This window comes from Geotrypetes seraphini, chromosome 8 (assembly GCF_902459505.1).
Source record: "Geotrypetes seraphini chromosome 8, aGeoSer1.1, whole genome shotgun sequence".
Classification (NCBI taxonomy): Eukaryota; Metazoa; Chordata; class Amphibia; order Gymnophiona; family Dermophiidae; genus Geotrypetes; species Geotrypetes seraphini.
The window spans coordinates 81446251-81464447 of NC_047091.1; the positions used below are offsets into that span (position 1 = coordinate 81446251).

Below are 18197 nucleotides of genomic sequence, written 5' to 3' on the forward strand. Positions count from 1 at the left end.
TTTTTTAGATATATTAGAAATAGGAAGAAGTGCAAAAGTGGCATTGTGAGACTTAAACGTGAAGGAGAGAAATATGTAGAAGCTGATAAATAAAAGGTTGAATTGCTTAACAAATATTTCTGTTCTGTGTTCATGGCTGAAGTGCCAGGAGCAGGATCGTAGAAGACAAACGTAAATAGGGATGGCGAAGTGGTAGACCCTGATCGATTTTCAGAGGGTTGTGTTCATGAGGAGCTATCTAAAATAAAGGTAGACAAAGCGATGGGAGCTGGATGGTGTACATCTGAGGGTGCTGAAGGAACTTAGGGAAATTCTAGTAGCTCTGCTGACTGACCTTTTCAATGAGTCTCTAGAGTTGGAAGTACTGGAGAAGGGTGGATGTGGTCCCTCTTCACGAAAGTGGAAGTAAGGAAGAAGTAAGGAATTACAGGCAGTTAGTCTGACTTCTGTGGTAAGCAAATTAATGGAAATGCTTTTAAAACAGAGAATGGTGAAATTTATGGAATCCTCTGGATTACAGGACTGGAGGCAACATGGATTCACTAGAGGTAGGTCTTGTCAGACAAATCTGATCAATTTCTTTGACTGAGTGACCAGAGAATTGGATAGAAGGAGTGCGCTAGATGTGGGGTATTTAGATTTTAGCAAAGCCTTTGACTGTTCCACAAAGACGTCTAATAAATAAACTGAGTGCCCTCGGGATAGGTCCCAAAGTGACGGGCTGGGTCAAGAACTAGTTGAGTGGAAGGTGACAGAGGATATTGATCAATGGAGATTGCTCTGAGGAAAGAGATGTAACCAGTAGTGTGCCTCAAGGTTCTGTTCTTGGCTTGTTCTTTTTAACAAATTTATAAATGATATTACTGAAGGGCTGTCGGGTAAGATTTGCCTCTTTGCGGATGATACCAAAATCTGCAATAGAGAAGATGCCCCAGATAGGATGAATAACATGAAAAAAACCTGGCGAAGTTTGAAGAATGGTCTGAAATTTGGCAGCTAAAATATAATGCTAAGAAATGCAAGGTCATGTATTTGGGCTGCAAAAACCCAAGGGAATGGTAAAGTTTAGGGGTGAAGAACTTATGTGCATGACAGAAGAGCGGAACTTGGGTGAGATTGTATGTGATGATCTTAAGGTGGACAAACAGGTTGAAAAGATGATGGCAAAAGCTAGAAGGATGCTAGGGTGCATAGGGAGAGGTATGGCCAGTAAGAAAAAGGAGGTATTGATGCCCCTGTATAAGACTTTGTTGAGACCTCATTTATAATACTGTGTACAATTCTGGAGGCCACACCTTCAAAAAGTTATAAAAAGGATGGAGTTAGTCCAGAGGAAGGCTACTAAAATGGTGTGTGGTCTTCGTCATAAGGCATATGGGGACAGACTTAAAGATCGCAATCTGTATACTTTGGAGGAAAGGCGGGAGAGGGAAGATATGATAGAGACATTTAAATACCTACCTAATGTAAATGCACATGAGTTGAGACTCTTTCATTTGTAAGAAAGCTCTGGAATGAGAGGGCATAGGATGAAGTTAAGAGGTGATAGGTTCAGGAGTAATCTAAGGAAATACTTTTTGTACAGGAAGGGTAGTAGATGCATGGAACAGTCTCCCAGAAGAGGTGGTGGAGACAGAGACTGTGTTTGAATTCAAGATAGGCATGTGGGATCTCTTAGAGAAAGGAAGAGATAATGGTTACTGTGGATGGTCAGACTGGATTGGCCATTTGGCCTTCATTTGCCATCATGTTTCTATGTTTTTATGAATGGGGCAGTGATAAAACTCACAGGAACGGAACAGGGAAATTGAGTTCATACGGGAACAAATTTGTCCCCGTATCATTTTCTACTATGGAGAACAAAGAGGTTATGATCACCTGGGACATCCCCGTCCTGACCGATAAAAAGCTGGATGCCAGAAAACTGGATATTGTGGTAAAAGTGAAAAATACTAGAATGGCATTGATTGAGACTAAGATCATACTTGACAGAACCTGGTTTAGGAGTGAAGTTTATTTCTGTCATGGCATGTGCAAAACAAACATTAATTTTTTGAGTCCTTCTTCTTTTGATTTTTATGTGTAAAACAAACCCATTTGGAGAAGTTTCCCCCAGCACAGGGACCACAACATAAGACATGTCCACAGCATCAGAGCAGTAAAATGACACAATAGAGCCAGTGCAGGGATCATAACACAAGACATACAGCACCACACAATACATTCTCAGCTAGTGTAGAGACCTAGCACAACACAAATCAGCCAGTTCAAGGATCACAACATACTACGTGTCCACAGCATAAGAACAGTAATACAAGACAACCAGTCTGTGCATGAATTTTAACACAAGACATGTTTACAGCATAGGAGCAGTAACACAACGCAGCACCACACAACACACATAGCACAACTTAGGGTTACCAGATGTCTGGGAAAACCCAGACATCTTTTTAGCCTGGAGGGATTTCCAAAACTCAGCAATTTGTCCAGGTTTTGGAAGTCCCCAAGCTTGGGGCTGCATCTGGAGGCCTTCCGCGCATGACATCATATGCACACATGCAAGCGCGTGGCCTCATCGCATCGATGCCCGCCCATGCGCAGAGGCCCTCTAGACCTCGGGAAAGGAGACAGGAGGTTCATCTGGGGGCTGGGGGAAGAACAGGGTGGAGCTGGAGGCAGATGGGGCAGGGCCAGATGTCCTCTTTTTTTTTAAAAAAAGGAAATCTGGCAACCCTAAGCACAACTCGCACAGCCAATGCAGGGACCATGATATGAAGTGCTCACAGCACAACACAACATATTCATCCAGATCAGGAACCACAGAAATAATACACGTTCACAGCATAGAATCAGTAGTACATCACTACATAGTTAAGCTCTGGAACGCATTGCCAGAGGATGTGGTAAGAGCGGATAGCATAGCTAGTTTTAAGAAAGGTTTGGACAAGTTCCAGGAGGAAAAGTCCATAGTCTGTTATTGAGAAAGACATGGGGGAAGCCACTGCTTGCCCTGTATTGGTAGCATGGAATATTGCTACACCTTGGGTTTTGGTCAGGTACTAGTGACCTGGTTGGCCACCGTGATAATGGGCTATTGGGCTTGATGGACCATGGGTCTGACCCAGTAAGGCTATTCTTATGTTCTTATGTTCATACTCAGCCACTGCCTAACCATAGCACAGCATAACACAGCAAACTCTCAGCTAGTGCAGACACATAACACAGTCAGTGCATATATCATAACATAATACAGCTTAACAGCAAACACAGCACAACACACGTCCACACCATAGAAATAGTAACATAACACAAACGACACAGTCACTGCAGAGACCATAAGACAATACATAGCACTGCACAACAAACTCTCAGCTAGTACAGAGACAACACAACACACTCAGCCAGTGCAAGGATCACAAGATATATAGGGTAGGACAGTTAACAGAAGAAGACATACATGGCCGGTGCAGACACCATAACACAATACACACAGCATAGGATAAACACAACACAGCACAACATGTTTAGCCAGTGCAGGAATCATAACACAAGACGTTACATAACACAAGACACATTTCCAGTGCAAGGTGTAAATGCTCCCCCATTCCCAATGGCTATGGAAAGACCCCTTAGAATTAAATTCCAGAGTCTCCTTACCCAGACACTTCCTTTGTTTGAAGGGTCTGCACTCTAGGCTCCTCTCCACTGGTGGCATGGCCAGCAGTCCTGCTCCCACTTCCCTGTCACCTGGACACAAACTGGTGCTCTGCTCTAGCCTCAAATCTTCCTCTCCTTATCCAACTCATCTCTGCCCCTCCCATTTGCATTCCTATACTTCTACATGTCCTTCTCTTCCCCCAACCCTCCCCCCTCCTGTACTCATCCTTGCTCCTCCCTCCTTTACCACTTACACTTCTATCTTTCTCTACAAGCTCCCTCTCCCTTCTGTACTCATTACATTTACCGGTACTCTCCAAAACCTCTTTAGGTTTCTCCCTCTCACCTCCCTTCTGCATGTTTCTTCCTTTCCCAAATCATTCCAGTCCCTTCTATATTCATTCTCCTCTCTCGCCTCATTCCAACATCACCTGAACACACTCCCTCTTTCATTTACTCTCCCTACTCCCGAAGTCCTCTGTTTCTCGCCCTTAGTCCACCTGTCCACTCCTCTCTTCTCTTTCCATACATTCGGAGGAAGACAATGAAGGCCTTCCCTTCCCCTATCCGCCTGGATTGTAAGGTCTTCAGTGCAGGGACCACTGCATTTGTTAAGGATGTGATCAGTATATCTCTGCAATGGCTTCACAGTTTTGACTTTGTGTAGCACTTTTTAAATAAAATTACAGTCAAAGTAAGATGCAGGGCATTCATGGAGACTGGGTGGCTCTATTGCCTCAGGTACATTAGACAGATTGTAAGCCCACTGGGACAGCTAGGGAAAAATGCTTGAGTACCTGAATGTAAACTGCTTAGACAACCTCCATTGAAAGGTGGTATATAATAATAATAATACAGAACAAAGCCAGTGCAAGGGTGGTGGGCACTCTAGGTGAACCTTCAGTCTTACTTAGGGTTACCATATGGCTGCAGTAAAAGGAGAACGGATTGAGACATCTGGGCTTTACTTCCATTTGATTCAATAGAAGTAAAGCCCAGATGTCTCTATCTGTCCGCCTTACTTCCATTGCTTTTCGTAGAAGTAAAACCCGGATGTCCCAATCCTCCTTTTTCTGGAGTCATATGGTAACCCTAGTTACTCCCTCACCCCCCACCCCTAACTTTCAGGTTTCTAGCCTGCCGAACCTCCAATATTTTGATAAGAAAAATTCAACAGTCATATTCATCGCACAAACATCCTGTAAAAATCCAGATAAAAGCACATTTGCTGATGATCCAGGAACTGTTGTTTTGCTTTGTTTGCAGCAGTTCTTTGCTAACGGTTGGATCAGCTCTGCTGCAGAACCCTTCAGTTCCATGCCACCAACTCAGATGTCTCTAAAATGAGAAGGAGGTTTCAGCCCAATTCTTGGGGCTGTAGCAGAAGTGGTCCCCCCCATAGCTTCTATGAGGGAGAAGGTGGGGCTCACTGGTACAGCTGCTATCTCTGCACCCAGAGGTTGTGAGATCAAATTCCAGTGCTGTTTCCTGTGACCCTGGGCAAGTCACTCAATCCTCCAGTGCCCACCACCTTGAATGGCGGTATATAAAATCCTAATAAAACTTGAAAACTTGAATGTCAGCTTTGAAATGCCAAAGCCACAAAAAGGCAGTATACAAGTCATAAGAACAAATGAATAGCCTTACTGGGTCAGACCAATGGTCCATCAAGCCCAGTAGCCTGTTCTCACAGTGGCCAATCCAGGCCATTAGTACCTGGCGAAAACCCAAAGAGTAGCAACATTCCACGCTACCGATCCAGGGCAAGCAGAGGCTTCCCCATGTCTTAATAACAGACTATGGACTTTTCCTCCAGGAATTTGTCCAAACCTTTCTTAAAACCAGCTATGTTATCCGCTTTTTCCACAACCTCTGACAACATGTTCCAGAGCTTAACTGTTCTCTGAGTGAAAAAAAATTTCCTCCTATTGGTTTTAAAAGTATTTCCCTGTAACTTCATTGAGTGTCCCTTAGTCTTTGTAATTTTTGATGGAATGAAAAACCGATCCACTTGTACCCGTTCTACTCCACTCAGGATTTTGTAGACTTCAGTCATATCTCCCTCGGCCTTCTCTTTCCAAGTCCTTCTTCCCTTTCCCTATGAATCTGTAAATTCTGCTGCATGCTCCTCCACTGACATATGACAAAAATAGGACTATGTCCACAAGGTGGTGGTACTGAATCAAAAAGCAAAGATTCCCAGTTAGAAAACCATCTCTGAAACTTTGCCCCTTCCCCTTATAAACAGCTAAATATTTCTCTTCATGTCTCCTCTGCTGATATGGGGGAAGCAGAAGGCAGCAAGCTCAGAATTTTCTTTTCTCTACAAGACTTCCCTAGAATACAGGATCTCATCTTAGTACTACCTGTGCCAAAAATTGCCAGCCTCTTTCCTGCTCAAAAGGGGTTTTTTAGTTTTTCAGATGTATCTCTCTGTTACTCAAGCTATAAATATTATGTCCAAAAGCTGATCTTGGGGACATCTGAAGTGATGTGTTTTCCTTTTCTAATTTGTTTCATTGTATTGTGGATTGATTTAGGGGTCCTTTTATCAAGGTGCGGTAGGGGTTTAACGCCCGGAATACTGCACGTTAAACCGCCTGCCGCACTAGTCGTTAATGCCTCCATTGACCAGGCGTTAGTTTTTTTGCTTGCCGCGGGGGTTAGCGCGTAATGAAATGTCCAACGCGTTAACCCCGTTAGCGCAGCTTGATAAAAGGACCCCTTAGTCTCTCTCTCCTTCTGGGTGAGGTGTAATTTTATATATATTCTGTTTCTAATTATTCTGTATTTTTGTAGAGTAATGTTTGTTATTTGTTTGTGAGAGCTTCTTTTCTGGTTCCTCATGCAATTCTAAAACAGTAAATAGAAAATTAAAGAAGAAAACCTTCCTCTGTTCTGGCAGTCAGATTTATTTCTTTATTAGGATGTATTTGCTGCCTTGTTAAAGAAATTCATCCAAGGTGGTGTACAGTAAGACCAAGTAAAGCATAGGCAACAGATAATTGTAGCAATAAAAATATTCTAACAGTTCAAAGTATGGCATAGAGTGCTACTTGGAGAAGAAGCCAAAGGAAGGCCTCAACGATGAGGAAAGCACACACAACAATGGAGTCGTGAGGACATAGGCAGCGGAATGCTTTTTTGTTTGGGGGGCCCGCAAGCTCCACCCCAGACCCTGCCCAAGCTCCGCCCCAGATCCCACCCAAGCTCCGGCCCTGGACCCCACCCCCATAATAATACTAATTGTAATACCATTTTTTCCATTCATTTTTCATATATACACAAAATGTAATCTTATTAACAATACATAATGGTTAACTACAAAATTAAACTACACAAAGCACATTGTATGTTTCTCAACATTCATTCCTACCAGAACACCTGGCCTTGGTCACACATGCAGAACACAGATAACCCCTATGCAAATACAGGACCACAAACTAAAATATTCAAACCAAACCCTAAGATTCAGAACTCTGTATGCAGTACAACCCCCAGGATTAACTTTTTTTTCCCCAAAAATTTTTTATTATGAAATGAAAATACAAAAGAAAATATACAATAATCCTGAAACAAATACAACCAGGAATCAAAACCAGAATACACGATGAAAGTGTCTACTGCGTGGTGGCTGCACGGAGACAAATGGACCCAACCAAGAAACCAAGCACCACCACCCCCAAAACCCCCCCACCCCTCCAAGCACTCCAGTGTCAGAAGTTCAAGAGGGCACTTTGGGCGCCGTGGGACAAACTGGAGCACAAACTGCCCGGAATTTCCTCCACTTGCCGCCAGAGCAAAAGGATACATTTTCGCGACAACAACAAAGCTTTTTTCAGCAATAAGGAGTTACCCCTGGAAAATCCCAAAGAGGTGAATTGAAAGAAAAGCAAAACATCTGCCCTCAGGGGAATTTTTTTTTATAATCGTCTGTAGGTGGAAATCAACAAAGGACCAGAAAGTTTGTACTCTGTCACAGGACCAAAACATGTGAAACAATCCAGCTGCTGTTAATTGGCACTTAGGACATTCAGCATGAGTAGCAATGCCAGAAACAAATGCCCTATATGGGGAGATGTAAAGTCTCAATAAGAATTTATAGTATTGTTCCTGCAGCACCACCGAGCGAGTCAGGTGCGGGAGATGTCGCATAAGAAGACGCAAGCCCTCACCAGTAATCTGCTCGGTAGGAGCAAGGTCCTGATTCCATACCACCGCCACAGCATCATAGTTCCAGGGAACACTGAAACTTCCCAAGCTGACCTGGTGAAAGGATAAACTGGTTCGGGATGAACGAGACAGGGTCAAAGTTTCCTGAACCATATCCGCCATATCTTCGTTCAAAGTGGAGTGGTCCAGGGAATGCAGATAATGGATTACTTGGCCATAAAAAAGCCAATCTCGAACCTGCAAGACACCCCAAGCCAGAAGATCAGGGAAGGAGACAGGAAGGCCTCATGCTGTCATCACATCCCGCACATAACAGAGACCATTGTCATATCAGCTCCGCAAGTAGGTCTTAGAGCCATCCGGATCCAGATCCCGATTCCCCCACAAGGGCAATAGCACAGTTGAGGTGGAAGACAAATGCATACCATTGCCAACACTGTCTCATAGATTTCAGCAAAGGATGAGAACGAGTAGGAAAAATCCGATAGGGTCTTTTTGCATGAAGATAATACAACAAATGTGTTGGTGCCATCAACTGCTGTTCAAGAGAAACAGGAGTATAATATTGAATATTCTTAATCCAGTCAACCAAATGTCGGAGGAGACATGCAACATTGTATTTTCTCAGGTCCAGCAACGCCAAACCACCACTCCCAAGCGGCAAAGAGAGTTGCGCCAAAGTCAATCTGGGCTTCTTATTGTTCCAAAGAATCTTACGCAAAACTTATTCATGATATACATAGGAAAAGTTTGCATCACATAAAACCATTTTGGGAACAATACCATTTTGAACAAAGCAATTTTACCCCGCAATGTCAGCGGGAATTTGGTCCAAAGAGCAAATAAGTCCAGTGATTTACCCAACAACACAGAAAAATTTTCCACATAAGCTTTTTTAAGGTCACCCATGATATATATCCCCAAATATTTGAGTCTATGCACCACCTCTCGCAAAGGAAAAGGTGAGATCCAATCCTCATAAGCATACCCACTAAACGGCAAGTTCTCAGACTTGTCTAAATTTAATTCAAAGCCCAATACCCCCCCATGACACTCGACAAGCTGCAAAACCCATTGAAAAGAATTTTGGGGCTGAGTCAGCAACAACAAAATATCATCGGCAAAAGACAGACATCGCACTTCCTCCTGACCCACTTGAAGGCCCAAAATAGAGCCATCCTCTCTGATACAGTGCAACAAAGGTTCCAAAGATAAAATAAAAAGTAAGGGAGAAAGCGGACACCCCTGATGAGTGCCCCGCTCTACCCGGAACCCGTCAGACACAGCGCCATTAACCAGCACTGCCGCACTGGGATTGGCATAAAGAACCCGCACCATGTCCAGAAACAGGCCCCCCAACCCATATTTACCCAAAACCAAAAACAAATATTCCCAGTCCACACAGTCAAAAGCTTTACGGGCATCTAAACTAATCAGGAGAGAATAAGTAACACTGTGCCCCAATGCGGCCATAACTTTTCTCACATTCCACACTGCCTGCCTTCCCTGGATGAAGCCGACCTGGTCCGGGTGAATCACCTCAGGTAAAAGGAAAGATGAACACGTGGCCAAAATTTTTGCCAGCAATTTAAGTTCAAAATTAATTAACAAAATAGGACGTTAAGAATCCACAGACTTAGGATTTTTATCAGGCTTGGGGATCAATACTATATGAGCACAATTGGCATGGGCTGGAAAATAAGCCTCCAAAGACTTGACTATGTGACCTTGCAGAATTTTATAAAACTCCGAAGAGAGACCATCAGGTCCCAGAGCTTTGGACAGAGGTGAATCCTTAATTACCTGACTAATCTCCAAGGCAGTGATCGGCTCATGGAGCAAGTATTATAGTGTTCCCGCTAAGCTGCGCTGGGGTGCGCTGGCGCACAAAATATAACCTCGCAGCGCACAAGTTTCTCGTCACAGCGCACACAGTGTAGAGCACAGTTCTTCAACCGCCGGTCCGCAAACAAAATCTTGCCGGTCCGCGAAGGATTCGGTCCCCGCCGCAACGAAAGGCCGGCGTCAGCTGACTTGCAACTTCCTGTTGTAGTCGCTGTGCCGGGACTCCTGCCTTCGCCGGGACTCCTGCCTTCCACCGTGTTTGCCTCCTGCGTTGTCTCCGCACCTCCAGACCAGCAGCGGCAGCTGTGTATGCTTTTAACTTCGGCACAGAGCTGCCCCTAATCAATAGTTTAGCGCGGTTTCATAAGGCAGCCTCGGGGCCTTTGCTAGGCCGGCCCACATCGCATCATCGAAGCGGGCCGGCTATCAAAGGCCCCGAGGCTGCCTCATGAAACCGCGCTAAACTATTGATTAGGGGCAGCTCTGTGCCGAAGTTAAAAGCATACAGAGCTGCCGCTGCTGGTCTGAACTCTTGGGCCGCTGAAGGAGGGCAAAAAGCAGCTGTCCTGGAGGTTTCCCTTCCTCTCGCCTTTACAGGTTCCTTTTTTCCACCTTTTTTTTTTTTCCTTCAAACGGCAACGGGCCCCAGCATCGACATCAATCAAGTAAGTTCCACTGTCAATCAAGCGGTTCTGCTCGGCCAAAGCTTCCCCTGTGACATGAGCCACCCTCAGGGGAAAGAAAGTGACCCACAAAGGTGAGGGGAAGGGGGGCAGATGATGGAAGTTGGGGGGGGGAGAGAGAGAGAGAGAGAGAAGGGGCAGATGATGGAATGGAGGAGATGAGAGAGAGAGAGAAGGGGACAGATGATGGAAGGGAGAAGAAGGGAGAGAGAGCAGAAGGCAGATGGATGTCAGTTGAGAAGGGAGAGCAGATGCTGAATGGAAGTGGGGAAAGAACACATACTGGATGGAAGGAGGAGATAAATAAAGGGGGAAGAAAATAGTAAGATAATGGAGGGGTGAGGGAAAGGGGTGACAAGCTGTGTGTAGACACAGTGAAAAGAGGGAAACGGGACTAAATAGTAAGAAAGAATTTAATTTAGATGGAGGCAGAAAATAGAGAAGGAAGACCAGAGAAGAAAAGGGAAGAGAGAGCAGAGAATGATCAGATCTGAGTGGAGGAAATGAGAAGAGAGATATGCTAAAAACCACAGGGGGGAGGGAAGGATAGAGATGCAGTTATTTTGAAGCTACACTGTTAAGTTAATATGCTGTTGGTAGAGTTGCAGTGGCATCCTAAACATATTTCTGGCAAGCCAACTGTATATGGTGACATTATTAGAAGATGACTGTGTGAAACTTTAGGGAACTTGGATGCCAATCAGTTTTTGGAAGCCAAAGGAAAACATACATTTTTTGTATGCTATACTGTATGTTTGGCTCGTTTCTACTTCAGTTTTGTTCTTGCCTTTTCGTTTTGTCTTCCTTCCACCATCTCTTATCTGCCTTCCTTATCATCCTTTTCAATGTGATTTGGCAGCTCCTGTCAATCATAGGCTGGCTGTGCAAGATTGCTAATTCTAGATGCCTGGGTGACCTAATGCCTGTGCATGTGATTTTCTGTTTTTGTGTTTAAAACATTTTGCTGAAAGCACAACAGTGCAAAAGAGTAAAACAGATTTTATGCTGTTTATTCTAGGAATAAGCAGTGGGCTTTCCTAAGTCCATCTTAATAATGTCATGCAGATTTTTTAAGGAAATTATCCAAATCTTTTTTTAATTACATGTTGAATGAAAAATATTTTCCCAGGTTTGTTTTAAATCTACTACTTAAAAGCTTTATTGCATGCCCCTTTACTCCTAGTATATATTTATTTTTATTTTTTATTTTTTAGTATATATATATTTATCTTTTGGCATGGCCCATCAGTTATAGCATTTGCTACATGATGGGCCATGCCAAAAGATAAATGTAGCATTTGCTACATGAATTGATTTTTTGTCACGTATGGTTAAGGGGCTGGAGGAGTTGCCGTACAGCGAAAGATTAGAGAAACTGGGCCTCTTCTCCCTTGAGCAGAGGAGATTGAGAGGGGACATGATAGAAACATTCAAGGTACTGAAGGGAATAGACTTAGTAGCTAAGGCAGGGAGAACGAGAGGGCACTCTCTAAAGTTGAAAGGGGATAGATTCCATACAAACATAAGGAAGTTCTGTGGTAGAAAGCAACATATTTATTTGGCTCATAACTTGCTGGCGCCCGATATTTTTAGCTCACAGTGAAAAAAGTTTGCTCACAACACCCGCCCGCTTAGAGGGAACACTGCTAGACACCCCCCAAAATTGGGGCAAATGGAGGGTCTGGAAATAAGAATGCAACGTGGCTGGGGTAGACTGCCGCTTGGAATAAAACTCCCGAAAATGCTGATAAAAAATCTCCGTCAAGCGGTCCCGATCAGTGACAAAAACGCCCCAAGAATAAGTCCTTTACAAAAATGAGGGCCCTGCCAAGGATGTTCCAAACGAGCCAGAAGTCTACCAGACCGATTACCATATTTATAAAACCGATGGTGATAAAATTGCTGGGACCTCTGGCTATGTTCATGAATCTTAGTTTGCAGGGCCACCCGGGCCACCAAGAGGGAATGATGATCCATCAGCGATCCAGAAGCTATCCACTGACTTTTACAAACCTCCACCTTCCGGTGTAAATATAAAAGATCACGTGATTGTTCCTTACGTTGTCGGGCTACATATGCTATAGTTTCCCCACAAAGAACCGCTTTAGCAGTTTCCCAAAGTAACACCGGATTGGAGGCTGAGGAGACATAGTCCAATAAAAACTGCTGCCAGCATTTGATAATATGAGCCCGGAAATGCCGATCCCAATAAAGAAGACGAGGAAATTTCCATGGACCAGGTCGACCTCCAAATTGCATACCCTGAACTTCCACCCATATCAAAGCATGATCAGAAATAGTAGGGACATCAATTTCTGCTCGAGTCACCCGGGGCAAAAAAGAAATGACAACCAAAATATAATCTATTCTGGACATGGTGGGATGAGCACGGGACACATGTGTAAAATCCTTATCCAGAGGATGATATAATCTCCACACATCAACAAGGTCCAAACCCCTACAAAACTGAGTAAGCCCCCGTGCCGATTGGAGATCCGCAGGAGAGGCCCCTCCCAGCCAATTCATATCAGGGTCCAAGACTATATTGAAATCCCCCAAGAACATCAAGGGAACATCCGGAAAGGTGGCGCACAGACCCACGAACTTCTGAAAAAAAAATCAAGGTTAAACACATTTGGAGCATAAACATTTGCCAATATCATCTCCTGACAATGAATATCCAAATGAAGAAACAAATACCACCTCCCGTATCCTTAACCACTCTATGCACAGTATAGGGAAGATATTTACTAAGGAGAATAGCTACCCCTGCACTATGGATAGTGCCCGTGGAATAATAAACCTCTTTAACCCATCCCCTACCCAGTTTCTCATGTTCAGCATCGGACAGATGTGTCTCCTGCAGACAAGCCACATGCATCCCCTTCTGCTGGAGAATTTGTAGTATCTTAGACCTCTTTATAGGCAAATTTATACCCGCCAAATTCCACGAGCACACCTTTAAAGATGGATCACTCACAGTCAGGTAAAACAGAATAGTCAACTCAAACCTGAACAATAATAAAGGGGTCCAATGCCCAGCCCACATCAGACCCCTCTGCCCCACAAATCCAATATAACAGACTCCCAAGCCCCACCAGAACCAAGATCCCCCGACACTGGAGTGTTGAACCCACCCAAACCCCCTCAAGGGAAAACATCCCCCTACCCTTCCCCATTCTCCCCAAGTTCCCCCCCAAACCACTTCACAAGTTACATCCCTATCGTCGTCCCAACAGAACAAAACCCATAAGGACCCCTTAAACTAACAGAGTCCCCACTCACCAAACTTACAACCAGACACATTCACAAACCCGCAGACAAACCCCCTCCCCCAAGCCACACCACACTCCCACCAAACAGTCCAACTAACAATCACAGTATACCACAGATTCCAATACCAGAACTCTATGGGGTCCCAACGACAGCAGTCACTACACCAGGTTGCCTCCTAGTCACTAACGGAGGGACCACCTCGATACCCAAGGTATTCACAAAAGTCAGTGTGATGGCCAGAGAGTCAAAAGTCTGGGTGCGTCCATCTTTCTGAATTCTCAATTTTGCCGGATAGAGTAGGGCAAACTTCACTTTATTAGCATACAGAGCTGAGCAAATGGGTGTAAATTCACGGCGTCGCACCACCACTACAGTAGAATAGTCCTGGAAACAAAGAATATTTTTATTGTCATGGCACAGGCCCTTGCCTGCTCGAAGCACTTGCAGTATGGCAGTCTTGTGGGCAAAGTTCAAAATCTTAAAAATAACCACACGAGGTTGGGAGCCCTCTTGACCCCGAGGCCCCAAACGATGCGCCCTCTCCACCATGAACTTTCTCACCCTATTAACCCAGCTAACATTAACGACATCCAAGAAATTAATCTTAAATTAGACAAAATTAGCTTATGGCTTCGAACCAATAGAACATAAGAACATAAGAACATAAGAACTGCCATCTCCGGATCAGACCCATGGTCCATCGAGTCCAGCGATCCGCACACGCGGAGGCCCAGTCAGGTATAGACCTGATGTAGACTCATTGAACATTGCAAAATCTCGAGGGATTCTATTCCCACTAAAAAACAATGACACCCTAACTGGACAAATAACTATCGACTCTGCTCCCCTTCAAATTGAGTCCAAACTCAAACTTTTAGGAATCATCTTTGATAAACACCTCAACTACAATGACCAAATTAGCTCTCTGACCAAAACCTGTTTCTACAAACTCCATCTAATTCACACCATAACTTCAGTCCTAGAACCTGCTTCTATCCAAACTCTAATTCATTCATTGATCATCTCACACATAGACTATTGTAACTCACTCTACCATGGAATAACTCAAAAGGAAACCCGTCGACTGCAATTAATTAAAAATACCGCGATCAAACTTATATATAAAGCCAAAAAATATGACCATGTTACCCCTCTACTTTGAGAGTCACACTGGCTACCAGTCTCTCACAGAACAACTTATAAGATCCTCCTTCTAGTCTTCAAAATTAGGACCTTCCACCTACCAGCCTTTCTAGACAAATATCTAACCCCACATACCCCTGCTAGGGCCCTTAGATCCACTAATCAGAACTTACTGACAGTCCCCTCAATCAAGGACGTATACTATACTAAAAACACTATATTTTCTGCTGTCGTGCCTTCGCTCTGGAATACAATGCCCCCACACTTCTGCTTTGAAAATTCTCTAAACAAGTTTAAAACACACCTTAAAACATTTCTATTCAAAGTCGCCTATCTAAATTCCAATTGAGAACCCCAAAAAAGGGAAAATAAAAACTAATAAATAGAGAAACGCTTTCAAGAAGCGACATTCCCCTTCCCGTTTTATCCCTCCACTTTTTCCTTCCTTTTATTTTTATTTACATAATGTAATTAAAAATCCTCCTCTCCCCCCTCCTTCCTCTTGTCACCTACCCGTCTCAATTATGTCCTTATCTTGGCCTCAATCCCCCCTATTTTTTTTTTTTTTAATTTCAATTTATTATTTTCCTTATGCAATTTTAAATATTTTAAATTTTTTTTTTTTATTTCTATTATTGTAAACCTTCCAGATACTTGTGATGGTCGGTATATCAAGCTATAAATAAACTTGAAACTTCTTTTCTCCTACACCTATCTATCCTATGCACCATCTCATCCCTCTCCCATGGTCAAACATCTCTGTCTTCCCCCTTCCCTCCTCATATGGCATCTTTCTCCTCTCCTTCCCATAGCCTGGAATCTCTCTCCTCTCCCATGGTCTGGCATCTCTCTCTTCTTCCCTCCCTCTTTCCGAGGTCTAACATCTCTCTCCTTTCCTTTCTGCAGTCTGGCATCTCTCTCTCTCTCCTTCCCATTCTCTCTCTTTCTCCTTCCCATTCCAGTGGTCTGACATCTTTCCCTTCTTTGGGTCATCTCTCCTCCATCCCTCCTCTCCATCACTATCATGTCTAACAATTATCCCTCTTTCTTCCTTTCCCCAAATACATCAACTCTCTTTCCCTCTCATGCCATACACCTATGTCCAACAACTCTCTGTTCCTTTTCCCTCCTCCACGGCAGCATTTATTTTTCTCCATTTCCACTACTCCACCTGTGCAGCATCTCTCTTTTCCTCCTTTCCTACCTCCCCCATGCATTTGTCCTTCTCAACCCCCTCCCTGTATGTGCAGTATCTGTCTTCCCAACCCCCTGAGCATCTATCCTTAAATTTAAAAATAACACAAGAGGTAAGGACACATATCTATCTTTCTATGGAGCCCTTTTGCAAAGCTGCATTAGATGCTAACATACATCTAATGCAGCTTAAAATGGTGTACCACAGAGCAGTGGTGTACCTAGTATATGTGACACCCGGGGCCCATCACTTTTTGACCCCCCCATCTATATCAAAAATATGATTTTTAGTAACAATCCACATATCGCACAAGAGTGTACCTAGGAAAAGGCAGCATCTTAAACACTGCAATGAGCACTAGAACACCAACACATACATTGTAAAACTAAACAAGCCAGATCCCGCACAGTCAATTGATCCTACAGTCAATGCCAACTGAAAACTATGTCCTTTTCATACACACAGAACAGAGATACACCCTCGCCTAATATGGAATAATCACAAACTAAAAATAGAAATATGTAGAAAAAAGTTAAACTGAACCACCAAGAAACCAGACTCTACATACAATGCAACACCACAAAAATAGTGACACATGTCCCCTAATACTGTGCAAAATATAAAGACAGTAGATGTAAATTTGAAAAAACTGATACATAACAATCACCACTTTACAAATTAACAAATAAAAATAAAACAAATAATGAGAAATAAGAAAATACCATTTTATTGGACTAATCCATTTTTCAATTAGCTTTCAGAGGCCAAATCTTTCTTCAGAACAGTACAGTATACTGCTGTTATGCTATCCTGTCCTGAGAAAAGGGGTTTAGTCCAAAAAATTGACTTATTTCCATTTCCTATTTATAAACTTTTATCAATACTGCTTGATTCTAAGTAAAGCAACAAAAAAATCTTTCTACCTTTTGTCGTTTCTGCTTTAATCATCTTCTCTTTGCTCTCTTCTTTCTATACAGCGCTTGTCCTCTCTCCCTTCCGTGCAACATCTACCCTCTCTTTGCCCCTTCCACCCAGCTTCTGCCCTCTTTCTCTACCCCTTCCATCTACTACCTACATTCTCTCTGCCCCTTCCATCTACAGTCCACCTTCTCTCTCTTCCATATGGCATCTTCCCTCTTTCTATGTCCCTTCAATAAACTGTATATTCGGGGTCCCTTCTCTCCTTTGCACATGATTCATTTCAGCTTCACCCCCTCTCCATTTTTCTGTCTCCACCCCCTCCCCTATGCTTTGGCATCTCTCTCTTTCTCTTCTCCTTTCCTTCCTTCCTTCCCACTCCACACCATGGTGTGGTATCTCTATCTCCTTCCCTTCCCTCCCCCCATGCCATGGTATCTCTTCCTCCCCCTCCATGGTCTGGTATCTCCTTTCCTTTTTTCCTTTCCCTCCCTCCCATGGACTTGGCATCTCTGGTGCCTCTCCCTTGTCTTCCTTCTCCCTTCTTCCCTCTCTCTCACCAATTGGGTGCAGCAGCAGCAGCATTTCTCTCACCCCCTTCCCCGTGCAGCAGTAGCATTTCTCCCCCCTTCCCTGTGCAGCAGCAGATTTCTCCCCCCCTTCCCTGTGCACCTCACACGATCCGTGGCTGCGTTGGAAGCCTTCTCTCTGACATCGTGACGTCAGAGGGAATGCTTCCGACGCAGCTTCGAATTGCGTGAGGAGCCGATGCCCACAGCTTTGAGCAGGGGAGCCGGCCAGAAGTGAAACAACCGCTGGAGGGAGCAGAAGCTGGGACGGACACCACTGTTTACAGCAAGGATGCCCACACTTTTTGGGCTTGTCAGCTACTTTTAAAATGACCAAGTCAAAATGATCTACCAACAATAAAATTTAAAAAAAACACAAAGCACACTGTATGCAGAGAAAATGTTAATTATCATTTATATTCGGGGATTTTTTCAAAGAGGTCAAGGCAGATGACTCTATGCAATGTCACCTCAGTAACAACTATACAAAAATAGACAAATACCTCCGCCCTTTTTACTAAACCGCGATAGTGGTTTTTAGTGCAGGGAGCTGTGCTGAATGCCCCGTACTGCTCTTGACGCTCATAGGCTCCCTGTGCTAAAAACCGCTATTGCGATTTAGTAAAAGGGGGCCATAGTGCAAAATATAGACAGCAGATATAAATTCTCAAAATGGACAAATTTTGATCACTAAATTGAAAATAAAATCATTTTTCCTACCTTTTTGTCTGGTGATTT

General features: G+C 43.7%; 1 protein-coding gene across 3 annotated transcripts in view; it reads right to left on the reverse strand.

Moving 5' to 3' along the window:
• Nucleotides 1–18197, reverse strand: part of LOC117365603 (microtubule-associated proteins 1A/1B light chain 3C-like) — a 60850-nt gene that overhangs the window by 5390 nt on the left and 37263 nt on the right. Inside the window, exon 1 of one of the 3 annotated variants that reach the window (XM_033956151.1) lies at nt 3658–3782. The exons of the other annotated variants lie outside the window; for them this stretch is intronic. Coding sequence (XP_033812042.1) covers nt 3658–3715 — 58 coding nt within the window. The 5' untranslated portion in view covers nt 3716–3782. Of the gene's footprint in view, nt 1–3657; nt 3783–18197 lie in introns of those variants that run through there. 3 annotated transcript variants of the gene reach the window in all.